Source organism: Glycine max, chromosome 20 (genome assembly GCF_000004515.6).
Source record: "Glycine max cultivar Williams 82 chromosome 20, Glycine_max_v4.0, whole genome shotgun sequence".
Taxonomy (NCBI): Eukaryota; Viridiplantae; Streptophyta; class Magnoliopsida; order Fabales; family Fabaceae; genus Glycine; species Glycine max.
In genome coordinates this window covers 2998249-3019122 of record NC_038256.2, presented here as the reverse complement: position 1 = coordinate 3019122, position 20874 = coordinate 2998249, and the positions used below count along the sequence as shown (strand labels likewise).

Below are 20874 nucleotides of genomic sequence, written 5' to 3'. Positions count from 1 at the left end.
TGGGTATGACCCGCTGGGCCCAATTTACATGAAGGTCCAAACAAAGAAGGAATTGTGCCTAGCGCAAGGTTGTGCTTAGCGAGACGATGTTGTGCACTTAGCGAGATAACTCGCTTAGCCCAATTCCATTAAATGAAATTCTAGAGAAGTTTTTGGGCTTAGCACAGTGGTTTTGCTTAGCGAGACCCCCTCAGCCAATTGGTAGGGGATGATGCGCTTAGCGCGAATAATGACTCGCTTAGCGCATAGATAATGATTTGCTTAGCACACAGGGCACGCTAAGCAAGTGGATGACTAAAAAATTTTCTAAGTTACTTCTCATCCACAACTTCAAAGAAGCTTAAACAACCCCATTTTCAACACTAAACATGTTGATGACTTACTCAAGCAATCATAAACAAGTTAATCCTAACTATATGCAATGATTAATGAAAATAAAAAGAGTTGGGTTACCTCCCAGTAAATGCTCGTGTAACGTCATTAGCTAGACGCATATTACCTCATGGGTCTGGAGCAAGCTTGGCTTTAGCCATCATAACCATCTTATTCTTAAGTTCCTCTACCTTTGAATGGACATTCCGGTCAAGTAAGTGCTTTTCTGCATCAAACAGATCAAACTTGATCTTTTGATCATCTATGCCCATTTCCAGTTTACCCTTTCCCATATCCACCACACAACTGACGGTTAACATGAAGGGACGACCCAAAATCAAGGGAATTTCAACGTCCTCTTCAATATCGATCACAACAAAATCCGAAAGGAAAGTAAAATGATGCACCTTGACTAGAACATCTTCAATCACACCATAAGGCCTTGTAATAGACCGATCTACAGGCTGTAGTGTCATTCTAGTTGGCATAATCTCCAACTCTCCAATTCTTTTGCACATGGAGAGAGGCATCAAATTTATACTGGCCCTCAAATCAATGAGAGCTTTACCAACCGACACCAGACCAATAGAGCAAGGAATAGTAACACTCCCAGGATCCTTATGCTTAGGTGAAAGGATTCTTTGTATCACTGCATTGCAGTTCCCTTCCACCACAGTGTTATCACTATGGATATGTTAGCTCTTTCTGGTCAGCAGATCTTTCAAAAACTTAGAATAGAGTGGCATTTGTTGTAGGGTTTCTCCAAAGGGAATGGTTATCTCCAATTTCTTGAAGATATCAAGGAAACAAGCCAAATTTTGCTCCTTGTCTTTCTTTGATGGCACCAGAAGGTATAGTGCTTCCTTCCCAGAATACGAATCAGCCTCTTTCTTCTTTTCTCTTGCAAACTCACTCTTTGTCCTCCTTTCTCCCTCTCTTTCTCTATTTTTTTCATTTTTTTCTTCTCTGGCCTTTTCTTTTTCTTTTTCTTCTTCATTTATTGACTTCTCTTTCAATTGATCCTCTTCTTTTTCTTTTTCTTCCTCTCATTCTTCAATCACTAGCTCTTACTTGTCATCACCAGTCCTTCCCTCATCCTCAACCAGGTTTGCCTTTCTTCATCGGGTCATGATAACTTTACATTCTTCTTTTGGATTCTTCTTAGTGTTTGCCCCAAAATTTCCAAAAGAATTGTCTGCTATATGCTTTGCCAACTGCCCCACTTGAATCTCCAAGTTTTTAATGGCAGACTCGGTGCTCTTATGATTTGACATTGTAACTTGCATAAACTGAGCCAAAGTCTCCTCCAACTTGGTTGTCCTCTCATATAGGCTAGGCCCTTGGTTCTGAGGCCTGTGAGGTGGTCCACCTTGGGCCTTGTTGAACTGATTTCCAGGATGGGACCTCCATTGCCCTTGATTCTGATTAAAATTTGGACCTTGCTGGTAACCTACAAATCCACCTGCATTAAATCCTGGTCTGGGCTGATTTCCTATGTAATTCACTTCTTGTGCAGCCTCTTCAAGAGGGATACAACAACCAGATTCATAAGCTCATCCACATATGATGCAACCTCCAACCTGCAAAACAATTGAATGTGAAGGTGGAGTCACTTGCAATTGATTAGGCAACTTACTCAAAGTTTCTGTCAATGTCTCAAGCTACTTAGATAACAACTTGTTTTGTGCCAATAGTGCATCTTATGATGAAAGCTCCAGCAGGCTTCTCTTTGTGGGAATGTGAGTCCGATCACGCAGAATGGCACGATCACTAGCAGCCATATTTTTAATAAGCTCCATGGCTTCTTCCGGGGTCTTCAACTTGATTTTCCCCCCAACAGAAGCATCCAACAACTGCTTGGACTGTGGCCTTAACCCATCAATAAAGATATTCAGCTAAATTGGTTCTGAGAATCCGTGAGTCGGTGTTTTCCGCAGCAAGCTATGGAATCTTTCTAATGCTTCGCTTAGGGACTCATCCGGAAATTGGTGAAATGAAGAGATGGTTGTTTTACCTTCAGTTGTTTTGGACTCAGGAAAATATTTCTTCAGGAATTTCTCAACTACTTCATCCCAAGTCTTCAAACTATTTCCTTTAAATGAATGTAGCCACCTCTTGGCTTCCCCAGATAATGAAAAAGAGAAACAACTCAGCCTCACTGCGTCTTCAGCCACACCGACAATCTTCACTGTATTGCAAATCTCAATGTATGTGGCCAAGTGTGCATACAGGTCTTCATTTGGTAAGCCATGAAATAGATTTCCATGAATTAACTGTATTAAGGAATGAGGATAAGTAATGTTATGTGCTTGAACTTCCAGCCGCGCTATACTTGTGAAGAATTGCGGCACGGTTGAGCTAGAGTAATCCTCAAGAGTAACCCTCCTAGGTTGATCTTCAGCCATGATATTAGCCTCAAATGCACCTACTTCTGATTCTCTTGGCTTTGGAAAGATAGAAGATGACTAAGAAGATTGAGCTTCCTTCGGACCTAGTTGTGTTGTCCTGTCCTGCAAAATTTTTCTTTTTCTCTCTGCGTTGTTCCTCCTACAAGTAGTTTCTATCTCCAAATTCAATGGAGCTAAATCACCTGTAGAAGGGTTACCTCACATACAAAACACTAACAAGAGTAGCAGTTAACCAAATCAAGAGAAGAATAAATTTCAACTAACTATTCACACAAAAATTAATCAAAGAATAAAGAATAAATGTCTACAACTGAACTATACTTGCCAAAAACTTGCTTGCCCTCTCTCAATTGTGATACTAATCAGCAAGTGTATTGAGTCGTGCAAGTAGTATAAAACGGTAAGAACCGGGTATCGAATCACAGGGAACTTGTTTCATTCAGAGAGCATTCATTCAGTAGGTAAACATTTGTATAAAGCCAGTAAATATAAAAAGAAGTTGTGCCTATAGTTCTAATTTAACTACAAAATTAACTATTTAAAGGTGAGAGATAAACAGATGATTAAAAATGTTGGGTCTTTCTACTGAACCTACTTGATGTTATTAAGTATCTTTCTCTATTCAAGGTTGTTTTTTGTGTTCTATGCTGAAAACAACTACCCAAACCAGGATCCCTCGAGTGAATGGGCCTAACTCTATCTAGACATCGTTCTAGATACCTCGTTGAAATTAGCTTAAACAAGTTGCATTAAGATTACGACATAATATAAACTAAACCCCTGCACTCTGTGTCCAGACATACAGTTCTCTAGTCCGCTCTATCCAGTTCTAAGGATTTAAAACACTTTCCAATGCTAAAAATCCTAACTTTACACACAAATGAGTGATCAAGCCGCAAACATGCAAGAATTAAGTGCGGATAAAAGCAATGAACACAAAAACAACTTTAAATAGATAGTAAAGGATTTTACATCAAAGTTCAGCAGAAATCCCCAACAAGAGATTTAGCCTTCCATTGCAAGTTAGCACATTTCAGCCCAAGAACAGGGTTTTGAAGGATAATTAAGATTACAAAGTGGTGGGGATGTCTCCTCCACCTCTAAAAACCTAATAATCACTCCTAAACTCAGAATCTCTCAAAGGCTGAGGCTTTTCGTCCAAGCTCTTCTCTCTTGCTTTGTTTTTCGGCCCTGTTACGTCTTTTCCCTCATTTTTCGCCAACTTCAATCTTTTAAGGGCTTTTTGATCCTGAAGGCTCGCTTAGCGCCATTTTCTCGCTAAGTGTGAGTTAGTGAATTTTCGCTTAGCGAGCTGGGCGCACTGAGCGCGAGAAGAGACAAATGACTCGCTGAGCGAGCTGATGGCACGTTGGGCGTGTGCATGAATGATAGATTCTCTTCCAGATTCTCCCAACTCGCTAAGCGAGCTGAGTGCAAAGCTTAGCGAATGTTACTCGCAAAGCGCATATGCCTCGCTTAGCGAGACACCAACTGCTTCAACCTTCTTCTTCATCCTATAGCCTAAAACTGAAGTTGAACCACATTAATTCACAATATTGGGAATATCTACTGAGTGAAATTAAACTAAACATAAAAATATGTACAAACCTACAAAAAGAACCATAAATTGGGGAAAAGATATAAATTTCATGAAACTTTTCAATACAAAAGATAGTCGTAAATAACAACTAACAATCAGCCTATGTCATCAAGTTTCAATGAAATCGATAGACCCATGACATCCCTTTATGATCTTAAATCATTTTTTTACCGGTTGGGGGTAATTCTTTTTTCCGTTTTTTCCATAAGGGGGTCCTTTTTAAATTATTTCCCAAAAAGGAGTAAGTTGTCATAGGTGTTACGACTTATAATTTTTTTTCCACTGAAGTAATAAATAATTTTACGACTTCAGTTCAATTTTTTTCATTTACGACTTCAAAGTCGTAAGTTTTGTATCTTTTTTTATTTCTACGACTTTGAAGTCGTAACAAGTTTTTTTTTTTTACGTATAAAGTTTTTAATTTTATAATTTTTATTTACTTAGTATTTTCTTTTTTATTTTGTTTTCAATTTTTTTTAAAAATTGTAAATTATTTTATTTAATGTTTTTAATTTCACTTGTTATTAGTTTTATTTAATATATTGTATATATTTTTTATATGATTTTATTTAATATGTTATATATTTTTAAATATTTTTTATTTTAAAAATTTTATGTAATTTTTGAATAATGTGAAATCTAAAATATTTTGTATATTTAAATTTTTTATAATTTTTTATATTTTAATATTTTGTATATTTAACATAATCATAGTAACTGTGCATACAAATAAACAAACAGTTAATATTTTGTATATTCAATAACATTATAAAAAATTATATAAATTTTAGATATAAAAATATATTAAATAAAACCATCTTCATAAAATTTTTCATTGATATGCTCATTTTTAAAGCAAATCCACATAGTCAATATTGTAACAAAGTATTTCATTTTTACCTGCAAAAGGCTTATATAAACAATTATGATTTAAGGCATGGACAATTTTTATTTGGCAATAATTTTTTTTTGTCAAGAGACAAACTATTTCACCACTGGACTGAAGTGATAAGGTTGGTTGAATGATAAAAAAAAAATACAGATTCAATTCTTCCACTAATAAAAAGATTAACAATTAATAACTAATATTTTCCGGTAAAATTTAAACTATTTCACCAATGAAGTCAGGTAAAAAAGAGATTGCATTAATAAAATCTAAACAATGAATTAATTAAAATAGAATGATCTAATATTAATTATTCTGAATCTTCGATAATATTTTATTAACGAACGTATTAAAAATTATTTTAACTTATGTAAAGATTCTTCTCTTCGTAGGTCAGAGGATAAGGAAAACAAGTTAAAGTTAAGATCAAATATTTATAAATAAAATAAAAGTTCACCCAAAATTACAAGCAAATAAATTGATAAAATGAAAATCTATCAAAAAATTTCTACAAAAATAAATAAATATTTTTATAGTTAATAATGTACTTCTTAATTTTTTATTTAAACAAATATCAAGATAGAAAAAAATTATTTTCTGTTAAATTAAATAGTACCACATAAAAAAAACTTTTTCTTCATTTTATTTTTTATTTATTATCTCTACCTACCAAAAAAAGAGTGTAGTCGTATCAATAATTTCACTTTAAACATTGCTATAATTCTTAGAGGCAAAATTGCAAAATTTGTCCCCCACTTTATCTGCAGTTTCGGATTTGGTCCCCCAGTTTTTTAATTCACGAATTTCGTCCTCCTATTTTGTAAAATCTTGCAATGTTGGTTCCACATGTCACAATTGGACATTGATCGTTAGGCACTGACGTTGACTGTCACATGTCAATGTCTGATAGACACGTAAAAAGGTATGTGATTTTTTACCTTCTATGTTTTTTACCCCAACCCTAAAGCTTGGTTTTTGGAACCGCTATCCCGTAAACCGCAATCCCGTGCCTGAAGGTTTCGCCGTTCGTGTTTGTTGGTGGTTGTGGTGTGCGTGAAGAATCATTGTTAAACGTCAGAGGAACATGGATGCGGCTTTTGTTTTCAAGTAAGTTATGTTATTTGTGGGGTTTGTTTGTTTGTGTGGTCCAGAGAGTGGTTTTGTGTATTTGTGTGGTGGTTGTGTGTGGATAGTTTTGTCTATTTGTGTGGGGTTTGTTGGTGGTGGTCGTGTACGAATAGTTTTGTCTATTTGTGTTGAGATTTTGGGGTCCACGAGGTCTTTAGTGGTTTTTTTTGTTGTGTTGGTCCATTATGTGTTTGTTGGTGATGTGGTCTCGATTTTGTGTTTGACGGGGTTTGTGTTTTAATTTTTTTTTTGTTGTGGTGGTCCCTTATGTGTTGAGCTGGAAACATGAATATTGGTTTTTTTTTTTGTGGTGGTCCCGATTTTGGCTTTTGTTTTTGTTTTGTTCTAAAAACCTTTGGTGGTGGGTGTTGTTTTGATTAATTTTTTGTGCTTTGTTGTCGTTCGTGTTTTTTGCAGGCCAACCGAAGAACAAATAGTGAGGTTAAAGATTCACCATGGAGGGATGTTTATTTATAAGTCATCAACTGTGTATGTCAATAGTGAGATCGTTGAAGAAGAATGGGGTTGGGATGTGGATACTATGTCGTATATTGACTTGAGGAAGGTGATTAAGTCTATTGGGTACAAAGCATTCAAGTGCTTATGGTACAAGCACCCCCAAAAAGCACTTTGCAGAGGGTTGAAGCAACTTAATTGTGACTCTAATATTTTGTAATTGGCTGAAGATGTTTTTGGGTTTGATGTGGTTGAAGTGTATGTGGAAGAGGGGGTGTTTGAAAAATCTAAAAAAAAGTTGAATGATTTTAAGGGAGATGAGGTTGTTGTAATTGATGGAGTGGAGGCTGAACCAGTTGTGGAGGGTGAAGATGAGGGTGAGGTTCAGGTGGAAGCTGAGGTTCAGCTTGATGAGGAAGGTTTTGTGGAGGTTGAGGTGCAAGGTGAAGATGAGGCTGGTGTTGTAGGTGAGATGGAGGTTGTTGTTGAGGGTGTGGATGTTGATGATGTTGGGGCTGAGGCAGATGATGATGATGTGAGGGCTAAAGAAACTGATGATGATGATGTTGGGGCTGATGAAGATGATAATGATAGCAACAACTGTAGTGAAGTTTCAAATAGTGACTTTGAAGAAAGCTCGGATTGGACAGCATGGTTGGACTTTGAGACATTTAGTCAAAGTATTGACCCCACATTTGATACTAATAAAGTAGACTCAATAAATTGTGATTTTGCTGATGAAGGTGGATATTCTGATGAGTTGGATACTCCACCTGGAAGTGAAGATGAAGGTCCCCAAAAAGTTAGATTTCCTCGTTTTAAGGTGCCTAAAAATGATGAAGATGTCAAGTTTGAGGTTGGGTTACAATTCAGTAGTAAGAAACAAATTCTAGAGGCTATCAAGACCTTTGCTGTAATTTCTAAGAAGAATTTGAAGATTAAAAAAAATGACAAGAAGAGGGTTATTGCAATCTGTAAACAAAAGGGTTATCCCTTCTACTTACGGGTGAGCAAGTCCATTCAAGCCACTTATTGGAAGGTAGTGACATTCAAAGAAGACCATTGTTGCTTTAGAACTGCCACAAACAGTTGGACTACACCTGAGTGGGTTGCAAAAAAGGTTGATGTCATTATTAATGCATAGTCTCGACATGAAGCTAAAAGCCTTAGTTGCTTATGCTGTAGAAAAGTGGGGATTCAGATTGAGTATGGATCAGGCATACAGAACAAAGGTTAAGGCAATGGAAAAGATTGAAGGTGCAACCAGAGATTAGTATAAACATTTAAGAAGTTATGTTACAAAGCTAATAGAAAAAAACAAAGAACAACACTGTGAAGATCAAATGTGACTTAACTCCTCATGGTCCTGTGTTTGAACATATGTATGTCTGCCTAGAGGCTTGTAAGAGTGCATTTGTAACAACTTGCAGGCCTTTGATTGGTTTGGATGGGTGCTTTTTGAAAGGAGAATTTGGTGGGCAATTGTTGTCTGTAGTAGGTAAAGATGAAAACAATCAAATGTTTCCTCTTGCTTATGCTATAGTGGAATCTAAAAATTATTCATCTTGGAAGTGGTTTATTGATCTCTTGATAGCTGACTTAGATGGTATTCAGGAAGGATTTTGGGCTTTCATTTCTGACCAACAAAAGGTAAATATTTATTTTATTGGAAGTGGTTTCAAATTGGGGCTTTCATTTAATTTATGCATTGTTTTTTCAGGGGTTGGTTGAGATCATCAAGGAGCTTGGCGAAGACAAGGAACATCGACTGTGTGTCAAACATTTGTATGGTAATTGGAAGAAGAAGTATCCGGGAGCACACATGAAAGAGTTGATGTGGATGGCAGCTCAAGCAACAATTACCCCCGATTGGGAAAAGGCCATGGTGCAGATTAAAAGTTATGATGTAGAAGCTTGGAAGGATTTGGAAAGGTGAAACCCTGCTGCTTGGACAAGATCTGCCTTTAAGGTAAACACAAAATGTGATTTGCAAGTGAATAACATGTGTGAGGCATTCAACAATGTAAAATGGAGTACAAAGATAAACCAATTATTACTCTACTTGAGGGAATCTGATTTTACATAAGGTCCAAAATTGTGAAGCTGAGGACTATCCTCATGAGCTATGAGGGTTCAATCTGTCCCAAAATTTAGCAAATCATTGAAAAAAAATAAAAAAAAGCATGTGAAGCATGGTGGGCACATTGGTGTGGTGATGCTGATTTATCTTTGTTTGAGGTGTCAAAGGGCATGGAAAAATTTGTTGTGAATCTTAAAAAATAGAAATGTTCTTGTAGAAAGTGGGAGCTAACTGGATCAATGGTGTTGAACCAGAACTTAGTGTTAATTCTTATTACAGATGTTGTTTTCTGTAATTCCATTCAGTCATCTTCTTATTGTTTTGCAATACTTGTTTTGAATTGAATATGTTTACTTGTTGCATTTGGCAGGAAATCTACTGTGCTAACGATGTATTCATTTATTGTCTACCCATGTAATGAACCCAACTTATGGCCTCCTTTACAAACACCAGTGATGCTTCCACCAATGATGAGGAGAGCTCCTGGACGACCAAAGAAAGCAAGGAACAAGAAAAATGATGAGTTTACCAAGAGGTCCAACTTGGCAAGACAAGCAAAATCAGTAGTTTGTAAAAAATGTCGCAAAATTGGTCACAACAAAAGGACATGTAAAGGAAAGACATCTACAGATAGGAGCATTCCAAAAGGGGGCAATAAGGTAATTTGCCTTCAATAACTGTTTTACATTTCATTTACCACAATTTCTTACCTTCACCATTCTTATAATATTTGTGTTAAATATTGACAGAACTTGAAGAGACAAGCACCATGTCCCACCCCTGTTGTAACGAAGAAACAAAAGAATGCTTTCACCACAAGTCAGACCACATCTACAGCACATCAAGGAGGTGACATCACCAACGAAACACAACAATCACGAATCAGCTAAGGGAGCAGACTAGGAGTACTTGGGCACAACAATGTTATAGCTAGCTTGTTTTCATTTTGTTTAGCCTATTTTCATTTTGGAACTTGGTTTTGTGTCTATGTTCAATGAGGAGGCTTTGTAATGCACTCATTAAGTTTTTAGCATTTGTTGTAATTAAAGTCTGAACAATATCAAACAATTATGACCTCATCTATAAATGTAGTCAAGACAAATCTCTGAAGTTTATTACAATGTTATATCTGGCTTGTTTTCATTTTGTTTACCCCATTTTCATTTTGGAACTTGCTTTTCTATCTATGTTCATTAAGGAGGCTTTGTAATGCAGTCATTAAGTTTTTAGCATTTGCTCTAATTAAAGTTTGAACAATATCAAACAATTATGGTCTCATCTACAAATGTAGTCAACACAAATCTCTGAAGTTTATTACACTATTATAGCTGCCTTGTTTTTTGCAATATGGTGATACTACAAATCTCGTGGGATATTACAAATCTAACAATTTAGTGAAATTTGTGATGAAGCTCCAAAAATAATCATCATTGTAATTCATTTTGTTCATGTTTCCTAGTTAAGGAATGAGTCTACACTCTACAAGCTTATGTTAAGAACCACATTTTTTGTTAACCAGAATTCATCCCTCTCGGCACACACCTGAGGATTTGGATTGGTTTGCGGATGAGCGACTAGCGCGAAAGCGCATCCCTTTTCTTGCTTCATAAGAATCTCTAATTCCTAAGCTACCCTTCCTCTTGATCTTAGGTGCGAAGAGAAAGATCTTTTTTTTATGACTTCCACTTATCTATCGATCCCGGCCCGGAAAAGTGACCGACAACCATCATTGCTTATGAAGAATGCTAAACCAATATTAACAACTTTGGTTCCTATTTAACACCATCACTGAAACTCAAGTCACAAGACTTAATTTCACAACATTCACAAGACGTCATTGTAGATTGAGGAATATTTCAGTCACAACCAAACACATGAAAACCTTGACACAAGCTTAAATTCTCAAGACAAAGTGGCTAAACAAACTTAGTCATATTTCAGTCAAAACATATTTCAAAGTTGAATATAAAATTAATACCAAATTTGAACACCCATAAAATCTTCTTTCATTAACATAGCCATTGAACAATTCAACAATTGCAATCTACAGATTACAAAAAACCAAATTATCACCATTACTTTCTTCCTAAATAAACAACATAATGGTGCCAAATTACTACCATTTGCAGAGACCCAGCAAAAAAAACACCAACAGCCAATTACATTCCCCTGCTACTACATTGTCAAATTACATTCTCCTACTACATTATGAAATTACATTCCTCTGCTACACAATAAAAACAATAACAACCAAACACAGACCCAAGAAAAAACCAATACAATCCCTAAAAATTTTCCCTTCATCTTCATGTCACTCATCTTGGTTTGCAAATCCTTTTCCCTCAATTTCAATTCATCAACCTTCTTCATCAATGTTACAATGATCTTCTTCTGACAAATGTTGGCAACTGGATCGTGCCACTCAAAATAATTACACCATTTCCTACCTGTAACCTACATACCCAAAATAACCAAAAAGAATCAACAAATAAACTATAACATCTGACCTACCAAATTATTCCTTACCTTGTATAGACCACAACCATAAAAATGCTTCCTTGGATTATCCTCGATCCACGATGTTACCAGTGGAGCCTCTACGTTACACAAACACACCACGCGACTTCGGGCCTCCGAGGTGTACGATGAGGAACTCCTTTCCATGCTGAGGTTTACGGATGGCACCCAAACACTGGGTTTTAGGGACGACACCAAAACCTTCACTAGGACGACGACGCAGCGACGCCGACCACCTAGCCACAAACAACACTAGGTTGCTGCTTCGATGACCACGAGGACGAAATCGCTGCAGACAATTTTAGGGTTAGGGATTTCTCAAGTTGTGGCTTTTAGGGTTTCCTTCACCGTTAAAAAAAAAAATTATCACTGCGGGTTAAAGATCGTCAATTGTTTCAATGACCTACCAAACGTTGACACATGACAGTCAACATCACTGCCTAATGGTCAACGTCCAATTGTGACATGTGGGACCAACATTGTAAGATTTTACAAAATAGGATGACGAAATTCATGAATTAAAAAACTGGGAGACCAAATTTAAAATTAGAAATAAAATGGGGATCAATTTTACAATTTTGCCATTCTTAGACGTAAATCCAAGCAAGATGCACCATTGTTCATTAATTTGCAACTTGGCTGAAATAATACCGTCTTACTTGGACTATAGTGTGCCTAATGCAGAATTTAATAATTAAGTGGAAAATCGGTTTCCGCACCCAACTGCAAATCTTCAACCGTTATATATCAAGCAATCACAATGTCTTACAACAACGGGCAGCACAAGTACAAGAACTAAAGTGACGTATGTGTCTTAAGTTATTCAATATTTAAATTCTGATGTCGAATATGGATTACACCATATTAAGAAGAAAATATTAGCTTAATATAGGTTTATGATTCTCATGAAAATGAGTCAAATCGTCTCTGACAAAGTAAATATTTCGTATTTCATATTTTTTTCAACTATTAGTATATACTTTATATAACTCATAATAATTATTGTTTTTGGCATTAATTATTATTCATAGTAGATTTAGTCTTAGTATATTTTTTTAAAAGAATTTATCCTTAGTATCATATAAATGATTGTAAATTCAATTAAAATAACTATCATAATTGATTAATACTTATTCGTGTAAGATAATATTGTCATTATTTCAATACCAAAATTAATTGAGAAAACCAAAAGCTATTTTAATGTACCTATAAAATTGGAATCGATTGAATACAATTAATTTTATTTGTTTACAGTTTTGTAAAATCATTATGCAAATAAAAGCTTTTTTTTTTATTTTCTTATTTTTGTTTACTTTGAAAAGTTATTTTATTTAAATACTTTATTATTTCCTTTTATTTTATTATATTATATGTTTTTCGTGATAGAGAATTTCAAATAAAAATTATAAATTTGATTTTAAAAAATAAAGAAAAAGTTTAAAAAATTGATTCAATCTTAATAAATTTGTTACTATTTGTAAAAAGATACAAAATTAGTTCAATCGATGAAAAAATGATAAATCAATTACATCTAAATAATATTAAATATACTGGTATTGCTACAGAATTTGTAAAATTAGAATATTAGTATAATAAATAATGATATATATTATATTTGTATAAAAAAAATTGTCCAAGGTCGCAAATTTTTTAGACACGGCCGTGGAAGTCATTGCTCAATAAGCTCAGAATGCAACAAGGTTTTGCCGACACTCAAAGTAAACAGTACCACACGACATGTGTTAATGCTCAAAACAGATAAGGGCATAAGCCAGAACCACATATCTTGCACCACACAAATTTCACTGATATTTCTTTCACAGAATCTCTCCCACCTCACTTGGTCCACCTCTGAATCCTAATTGCTTTTTTTTTTATAAAAAAAAATATATTCATCTTATGTGTTGAAAGTCCTTACCAAGACTTACTTCTTATAATTTTTAAATTTATTCTTTTTCCTGATAGTAACTAAGTTTTTAGTCCTATAAGTAAATTTTTTAATTCTTTTACATTTTAATCCTTAAAAGAATAATATTATTAAATTTTTTTAACTTTTAACAACAAATATCTATTTTTTAATAATTAAAATGTAAACTAAAAAATTCATTTAAGAATTAAAAAAGATAAATTTAAAAACTATAACAAGTAAATAAATAATTAAATATAAAATTTATTATTATTTGAAAGATACACTTTTATACTAATATCATAGTGACATCTATAAATAACACAGAACAGTTCTCTCAAAAGCTGCAATAAGCAAGTAACATTGTATCAATGGCTTCCGAAGAATCCCATAACATTAAGCCACCCAGCGAGCAGTCGACCACCGAGCTCATCGCGAGCGCGAAGCTGGTGGCGGAGGCGGCGCAGTCCGCCCTAAAGAGGGAGAGCGACAAGGTGGACAAGGCAAAGTTGGCGGACGCCGCGGGTGATCTTCTCGACGCGGCGGGGAAGTATGCAAAGCTTGATGACAAACAAGGCATAGGGCAATATGTTGACAAGGCTGCTGATTATCTACATAATTACCAGGGTGGTGGTGGTGGTGCTCCTTCTCAGCCTGCAGAGTCAAAAGGTGAGGAAAGTGGTGGTGGTGGTGGTGGTGGTGGGTTAGGTGGTCTTGCAAACTTGGCTGGAGGCTTCTTCAAAAAGTAGTTCAAGAGCAGTACTACTAATTTCAGCTATCAATTAAATAAAACCATTGATTGTTTTTTTTTTACCTTGTTGTGGGATTTGAATAATATGGACGAGGTATCAGATTCTGTAAAAAAAAGTCTTTTAACTTTTCGTTTTAGGTCTAGTGGCAGTGAGATTTGGATAATATGCATATCAAATTAAGGATTCAAATCTTGTTATTGTAAAAAAAGAAGTCTTTAATTTCTCACTTCTAGTTCTAGTGCTGTTGCTGCTGTTGTTCTTATGTGATGTAAGTTGAATAAATATGATTTGGTGATTGTACTTTGTAGAGTTAGTGACTTTTGTTCGTTCTCTTAATTCTAATTCCAAACAAGAGTACTTCCGGCTGGTTTCCTTTTAGCTAAGTACTTGCTTCCCTTGTCTTGTGTATGTATATAACTATGATGTTAATGTTGAATTGTGTCGAAGTTTCTTCTCTTATAAAGTATCCTCAAATTCATGTATTGAGGTATGAGAATATGATATGGACGTTTAGAATCTCATTATCTTTCGTACAAGAAAGGAATAATTAAGGAACTGGCTTTCAAGTATTTTTCTCTTCTTCTAAAAAAAGTATTTTTCTCTAACACACTTTCTTGTTAATTTTTTTTTATTATTATTATTGAACTTTCTTGTTAGTCTTATTTCATATGCGTATGGGTCTCACGCAATTTTGAGACCCAGTTGAAAGTAATGATCATTTTTCAGAGGTGAAACTCAGTGGAAAGTTTTTAAAAGTTGGTGGGTCTCACGCAATTTTGAGCCACCCTAGCTACTTTCATCTAAAAAAAGAGGTGATAGAGTATGAAATTAATAAATAGTAAAAGTAACTCTGACTCCTCTTTTTTCACGAGTTGCCCAAATTAACCCTCATGCGCTCGTGCTACTAATTGCCACCGAAGCATGAAATCAGGTTGCAAATATGTGTCATAGTCAATTATGCTGATCCTATAATCAATTATCTTCACTGTTTTTGTAAATTGCTTTCATGTGTCCTCTGCCTATGCCATTTGCATAATCTATTATTTGCCTTCAATCCAGCAAACAGATTAACGAGGCATATGATCGATTATGCCATTGCATTGCACAATCAATTATATATGTCTTTAAATTATATAAAAATAATGTTTTCATATCAAAGAGTCGCTAGAAATATTATTTTTTTGTGTTAGGGTAAAATGGAATTTTGGTAAATTTGTATTTTTTTTCTTATTTCCCAACCACTTCAATTAAAATATTTAATCTCTTTTTCACTCTTTTTATTCTTTTTCACACTTCTTTACCATACACAACAGACTTCTTACATGAATTTCATTCAATAAAAGAGAATAAGTTAAAAAAGAGTGTTGTACATTTGGGGCCGGTTAAGTTAGTTAAATTTTTTTAATAACCCATTATTAGTCCATCAACCCCACACTTTGATACTAATTACCTCTACACAGTAGATAAAATCAAACAATTTTTTATTTTAGAAAATTATAAAAGTAGAGATTTTAAACTATTTTGTTCACCTAAAACTCCCTTCTCCACTAATCAAAGTTTAGCTTTATGGATAGAAATTAATTTGTCTCATTCATAAAGTGTGGTAATCAAACTCCAAAGAAATCAAGAAAACAGGAACTAATTTACACCAAATTTAGCTCCACATGTGTTCAGTTTTACAGAATATTTTTCCCCTCCTTTCCTTTTTTTCATATAAAATGGAAAATTATCCCGCTACAAATGAGTACTGAGAGTTGTACAGTTAGAAACCTTAGAATTATAAAACAAATAATTACATATTCCTTTTTGTTATACCCAAACTCAGTTATGTAATATGTACAAATATATTTGTTGTTGTTAGAAGCAAGAGCATGGCCCTGGAATTTTGCCTGTTGTTCTAATTATATTTGCCTTCTCTTTTGCTTTGAGCACTTCATTCCTTCGTCTTTCCTCTGCTTGTGCTCTTGCTCCCCCTGCAATTTGACTTATATAGTTCATCTTATCTTGATAATTCTTCAACACTTTCGCCCTTTTCCGCTCACTTTCACTATGCTGCATGTTTCATAAATATTCAATAATTAAGTAGTAGAATTCAATACAAATACACCAATAGAAAAAGTTATTTGATTGTTTGATAAACAAACTTTTTTAATAATTTTTAGTATTTTTTGAAATTGAAATAACATTTTTTAAAACTCTATCATCTAACATTTAACTTTTTATATTTTCTTTTACTTTTATTCTTAATATATTTATTTATTTTTCTTGTTATTTTTTTTAAATAAATCATGATTTTATTATTTATATGTCATTTTATACTTTTCAACTGCTTCAACAATTAATTTTATTAAACACTTATTGTTTAATATGCTAATTTTTCAGCTTCAGTTTTTCATTATCAGTTAGTTTTTTAACTTTTAACTAATTTTTTAATAAGTTTTGTCAAAAATAATATAATATTATATCAATTTACATGAATGATAAAATTATTAAACTTTTATGATAGTCACTATACAAATTAGGTTTAAAAAGATTTCTTATTAATTTATGGTATTAAAAAATTTACATGTCAAAATTAAACTGTAAGCACTACATTTGAACATATAATTTTAATTAAGCATGAATATGTTGTGGAGTTGAGGGAGAAAACCTCACCTGATGCTTATTTAGCTTGCGTATTGCTTTCGCCTTCTTCCTCTTTTCCCATGAATCTATCGTTTCCAGCAACTTCTCGTAGCTGACAATTATGAAATGCATGAATGAAAAATGACCTGATTGAATTTTATTTTATTTTTTTAATTTTACTGGAGTGTTATTTTTGTATTAGGGAAGAAAAATATAGAGGGTATACGCGCTTTAAATTCAGAAAGCACTTATTCAAGTCCTGATTGAGAATGGTTTCTTTGCTAGAATGTCAACTCAAAACAACCGATAAATGGGAGAGTGCAAAATAACCAAATGAACCAAATCACACCAATTAACTAGTTTTTAACGTAAATTTAGAAACTACTTTAAGTGTCTGTTGAGGTGAATGTTTGCAATTTTGATTTTCAATTAAACTAATTCTGATTAGAATTGATTTTGAATTAAAGTTATTTATGTTGCACTGTTTTTATTCAAAAAGTGAATCAGTTTGATTTGGTTTGAATTTTTCAAAAATATCCAAACCTAGGTTTGGGAGGAAGAAAAAAATGGGTAGAAAGTTAAAATTTTTTGGTATAGATCCCACTTTTATCTACTATTTTAATTTAAATATTTTTTCTTAATTTCTTTTTTTTTTTTATTTTTTTCATTCTATCCAATCATATAACAGTGATAAGATAAGTATATATACCTTTCTTTGATCTTCTCCAGCTCCTCCCTCTCCCAGGCATCAGCTTTTGTTTCATTGGCACCTGGTCTTGCTGAAGTCGGCCTGATCGGTGGCGGTGGTGATGGTGGCCGAGGTGGTGACGGCTTTAAAGGCATTTGCTGATGAACTGGTGGAGGAACTCTTGGTAATTGTAGGGTCTCAGGTTTTATTTCACCAGTGTTGACCAAGTCCTCATCACCAAAAGTTGGAATCCTTTTTGGGGCTTGGATCTCAGGTTTTTTACCATCAGTGCTACTTTTCACCTTTTCACCAAAACTTGATGGTGGGGTCATGGTCTTTTCAGGCCTCTTTAAATCCATTGTAGCATTGTTAATTTGATCATTTGGGGGTTTAAATGACCCTGCATGTGAACCATTGCAGATGCAGTTCATCATAATTGTGTCAATTGTGTCGAAGAGACTATAAATGATTAGAGTAAATTATACTGATATTTCTTGGGATTTTAACTTGTGAAATTTGATAGACTTCTCCGGTTTTTTTAACTTTTACAACAATATCCTCAAGATGCAGTGTTTTTCAAATAATTAAAGAGGTTAATAGGTGTCACTATAATTTTTTTAAACAGCTAAAAAGATTAAAATAGAGATTGAAAAGATACAAAGATTTTGTGTAATCTAAAAGAAAATGAGGTGTAAATATAATTTAGTCGTATTATTATGATTCATGTTTTGTGTTCATGTCTTTTTTGTTTTGTCTTAGGTCGGAGATTAATCTCCTTCACGATGTGTGATTGTTATTGAGTCAAGGGAATTTTGCATACAGTAAAAATTGAATACGGATTGTACCAATCCTTTGGATTAGTTGTGTTCATGTCTTTAACTACCTGAGAACTGCCTTGATGTGCCTCCAAACTGAGAAATCGGAGGTTTTGGATCATCCACCTTGCTTTTGCCCCTGGGCAAAGGTTTCTCCCTCATTTTCTTTTGTTGTTGAATTTGTGAAACCTCTTGTGAAAAAATTGCGAATGCAGCAGCAGCTACTGCTGTGGCATGCTCCATTTCTGCGTCATAATCATGACTCATGCTTCTTGAAAATTGTCTCTGAAACCAATTCTGAGCCTTTTTCTTATCTGTAGAAAATTTTCACTAGAGGTTATTAATTAACAGATTGGCTAATTCTTTTATCTGCCTCATCAAAGTGTTCACAATTTCACTTGGAAGTTCTTATATGCTCCCCTTTATAAATTGTATGTTTCATTTATAAACTATTGCTTTTTTTATTCAATACTTTTCTAGTTTAATTATTAATGATACTTATAGTTTGTCACATCAACTATGTAAATCAGTCAATGTACAATAGCCAATAAGTTCTTTGAGCCCTGAGGATGTAAGAAACTCTCTTTCATAATCCAGAAACCAATTTCTTGTTGTAAGATTATATATATAAAAAAGCTTTAATATGTTTTTTTTCTCCCTCCTTTTTCCCCTTAACTTAGTTAAAGATGGTATTAAATCACCTAGTCCCAATTTCATGTGGCATTTCCTGTTCTAATTAAAAAACAACCTTTCAACTTAAAACAGTTAACAATTAAGAGAGAATATTACTTTTTAAATTGTTATTAATTTTTTTGTTGGAGGACATGTAAAGAGGACAAAATCAGAGACATGTGATTAATTTCATTCTGTTAAAGATGTGGCACCATATCCCACATTCTCAGCTCTTTCCTGATGATATTGTTTGTTGCCTATTACTACTTATAATTAACAAACCCTGCAATGGAAAAATTAATTACATCACCTTTGAAGGACAGGATTTTCTGTGTTGTAATTTTCTGATCCCTGCTCCCACCTAGATCAGCTTTATTCCCCTCCTCTGCACCAGTTAATTTCGTTCTAGCAAAAAGTTTTCAGCATATAGACAATGTTTATGGAACAAAAAACTACTATATACAATATACACCTATTGTTGTTGTATGCATATAAGAATGCCTAGTTAAAAGACCTCTAATATGTGAAAAAGATTATGTAAAACAGAAATTAAGATAATTTAATGTATAACCCTTCTGAGTTATATACTAATGCCAAAAGCGTATGATATTCTTGATCAGACACTAGGTTCACAAAATGATTGATATTCAAATATTGCAAACTAGCCTTGATAACATTAATAACTCTATATTGTCAGCTCAACCTACATGGTAATTTAGGTGCATGTATCATTTATTGTAATTAAAATGATCCATTCACCTAACTTATATGACTGGTGAGGAAATTACAATAAATGATACATGCATGTTACCATCCAACATTGCTATAGGGTGAAAGAAAGAATTGCTAACCTTATCTGCTTCATTAAAGTTTCCATTCTATAGGAAGAAATAAGGTTTTTCTGATCTCTAGCTTCCCTTTTATTAGCAATATGCTTTGTTAATATCAACTAATCATAGAGTGGTTGGTGCTTATTTGAAAGGGAAGAAACCTAGGACAAGCAAGGTTAAATATACTTTGCATGTGTTGTCTGGTTTGGAACTCGAATTAAGTGCCTTGTGGGGGAAGACAGGTATTCTTTTCTTCCTTGGAAACTTACCTTTAAGCATGGGATCTTAATTGATTTTCTTGACAACATTTTTTAATACAGTTTTCATACGTAGTATTTGAAATTTCGTAAAAGATCAAAGTAAATTTTCTAGGAAGAAGAAAAAAGAGAATTATACATGTCAGATTTTTCCTTTAAATATAAATTGTGTCCTTTGAACATTTAATGCATATTAGCCTGTGGAAGTTCCAAAGGGAATAAAGTATCAATAACAACTGATTCCATGATGTCTTTAGACTTTAGCATCTGTGATCTATGCATGACATGAGAGAAAGACCGATGGGCTTTTATGTGTTCTATAACTAGTTGTGCGTGTGAAATATTCAAAAGAAAACTGCTACTTCTACTTCATTTTCTATGACATATGATAGAGAAACAAAGAAAAGAAAAAGAAAGACTACTCTGTTTGTGATATAATAACACAGATGATATAATGAAAAGAAATTAAAAATACGAGTATGTATATATTATATATTGTAAATAATTTTTTTTATTCGTAACAATAAAAAATAATGTCAGAATTTATAATAATTTACGCATCATACTTAACAAATTGAGTTAAACTCCTTGATTATTGTAAATATATTTTTATCCGTAAAAATTAAAAATAATATCAAAAATTTATAATATATAATTTACATATTATACTCAATCAATTGAGTTAGTTTTTTTTATTATAAACATTTTGTGATATACTAAATAGTACGTTCTCCTTTTTTAAAAAACAAAATATTACTCTATTTTTAAAAGGTAATCACATGTGCAGCCTGGGCAGAAAGTGTTGCAGATCTTTATGCTATGTTCTTTTAAAAAAATATATATAATGAAAAATTGACTGCTGCTGCTGCATGAGATTGATGC

At 33.6% G+C, this 20874-nt stretch overlaps 3 protein-coding genes across 4 annotated transcripts; 2 read left to right on the top strand and 1 right to left on the bottom strand.

The window, feature by feature from the left end:
• Window positions 1-8001: 8001 nt before the first annotated feature.
• On the top strand, window positions 8002-9820 carry LOC102664916 (uncharacterized). The gene is made up of 5 exons (XM_006606579.1): window positions 8002-8107; window positions 8247-8500; window positions 8571-8782; window positions 9301-9589; window positions 9680-9820. The coding sequence occupies exons 1-5, from the start codon at window positions 8002-8004 to the stop codon at window positions 9818-9820; spliced, it is 1002 nt and encodes a 333-aa protein (XP_006606642.1).
• Window positions 9821-13602: 3782 nt separating this feature from the next.
• Window positions 13603-14412, top strand: LOC100804187 (nodulin-related protein 1). The gene has a single exon (XM_003556632.5). It carries the CDS (start codon window positions 13725-13727, stop codon window positions 14100-14102), a length of 378 nt encoding a protein of 125 aa, XP_003556680.1. The 5' UTR covers window positions 13603-13724; the 3' UTR covers window positions 14103-14412.
• Window positions 14413-15668: 1256 nt separating this feature from the next.
• LOC102665803 (remorin) lies at window positions 15669-19872 on the bottom strand. Of its 2 annotated transcripts, none has more exons than XM_006605483.4 (6): window positions 19757-19872; window positions 19216-19310; window positions 18302-18547; window positions 17440-17818; window positions 16761-16842; window positions 15669-16157 (listed from the first exon to the last, which is right to left on the bottom strand). In XM_006605483.4, exons 1-6 carry the CDS (start codon window positions 19780-19782, stop codon window positions 15963-15965), a joined length of 1023 nt encoding a protein of 340 aa, XP_006605546.1. In that variant the 5' UTR covers window positions 19783-19872; the 3' UTR covers window positions 15669-15962. The 2 variants fall into 2 exon arrangements, with proteins under 2 accessions (XP_006605546.1, XP_006605547.1); XM_006605484.3 differs by having other exon boundaries at window positions 15689-16157; window positions 19216-19290; window positions 19757-19829.
• Window positions 19873-20874: the final 1002 nt, after the last annotated feature.

Bases quoted from the DNA above. Each gene is read 5' to 3' on its own strand.
- LOC102664916 (XM_006606579.1), top strand. From the start codon at position 8,002: ATGAAGCTAAAAGCCTTAGTTGCTTATGCTGTAGAAAAGTGGGGATTC. The intron at 8,501-8,570 runs GTAAATATTTAT...TTGTTTTTTCAG, and splicing joins TCATTTCTGACCAACAAAAG to GGGTTGGTTGAGATCATCAA. The intron at 9,590-9,679 runs GTAATTTGCCTT...AAATATTGACAG, and splicing joins TTCCAAAAGGGGGCAATAAG to AACTTGAAGAGACAAGCACC.
- LOC100804187 (XM_003556632.5), top strand. From the start codon at position 13,725: ATGGCTTCCGAAGAATCCCATAACATTAAGCCACCCAGCGAGCAGTCG.
- LOC102665803 (XM_006605483.4), bottom strand. From the start codon at position 19,782: ATGGAAACTTTAATGAAGCAGATAAG. The intron at 17,819-18,301 runs GTAGTTAAAGAC...GTTCACATGCAG, and splicing joins CACATCAAGGCAGTTCTCAG to GGTCATTTAAACCCCCAAAT. The intron at 16,158-16,760 runs GTGAGGTTTTCT...TGAAACATGCAG, and splicing joins GCAAGCTAAATAAGCATCAG to CATAGTGAAAGTGAGCGGAA.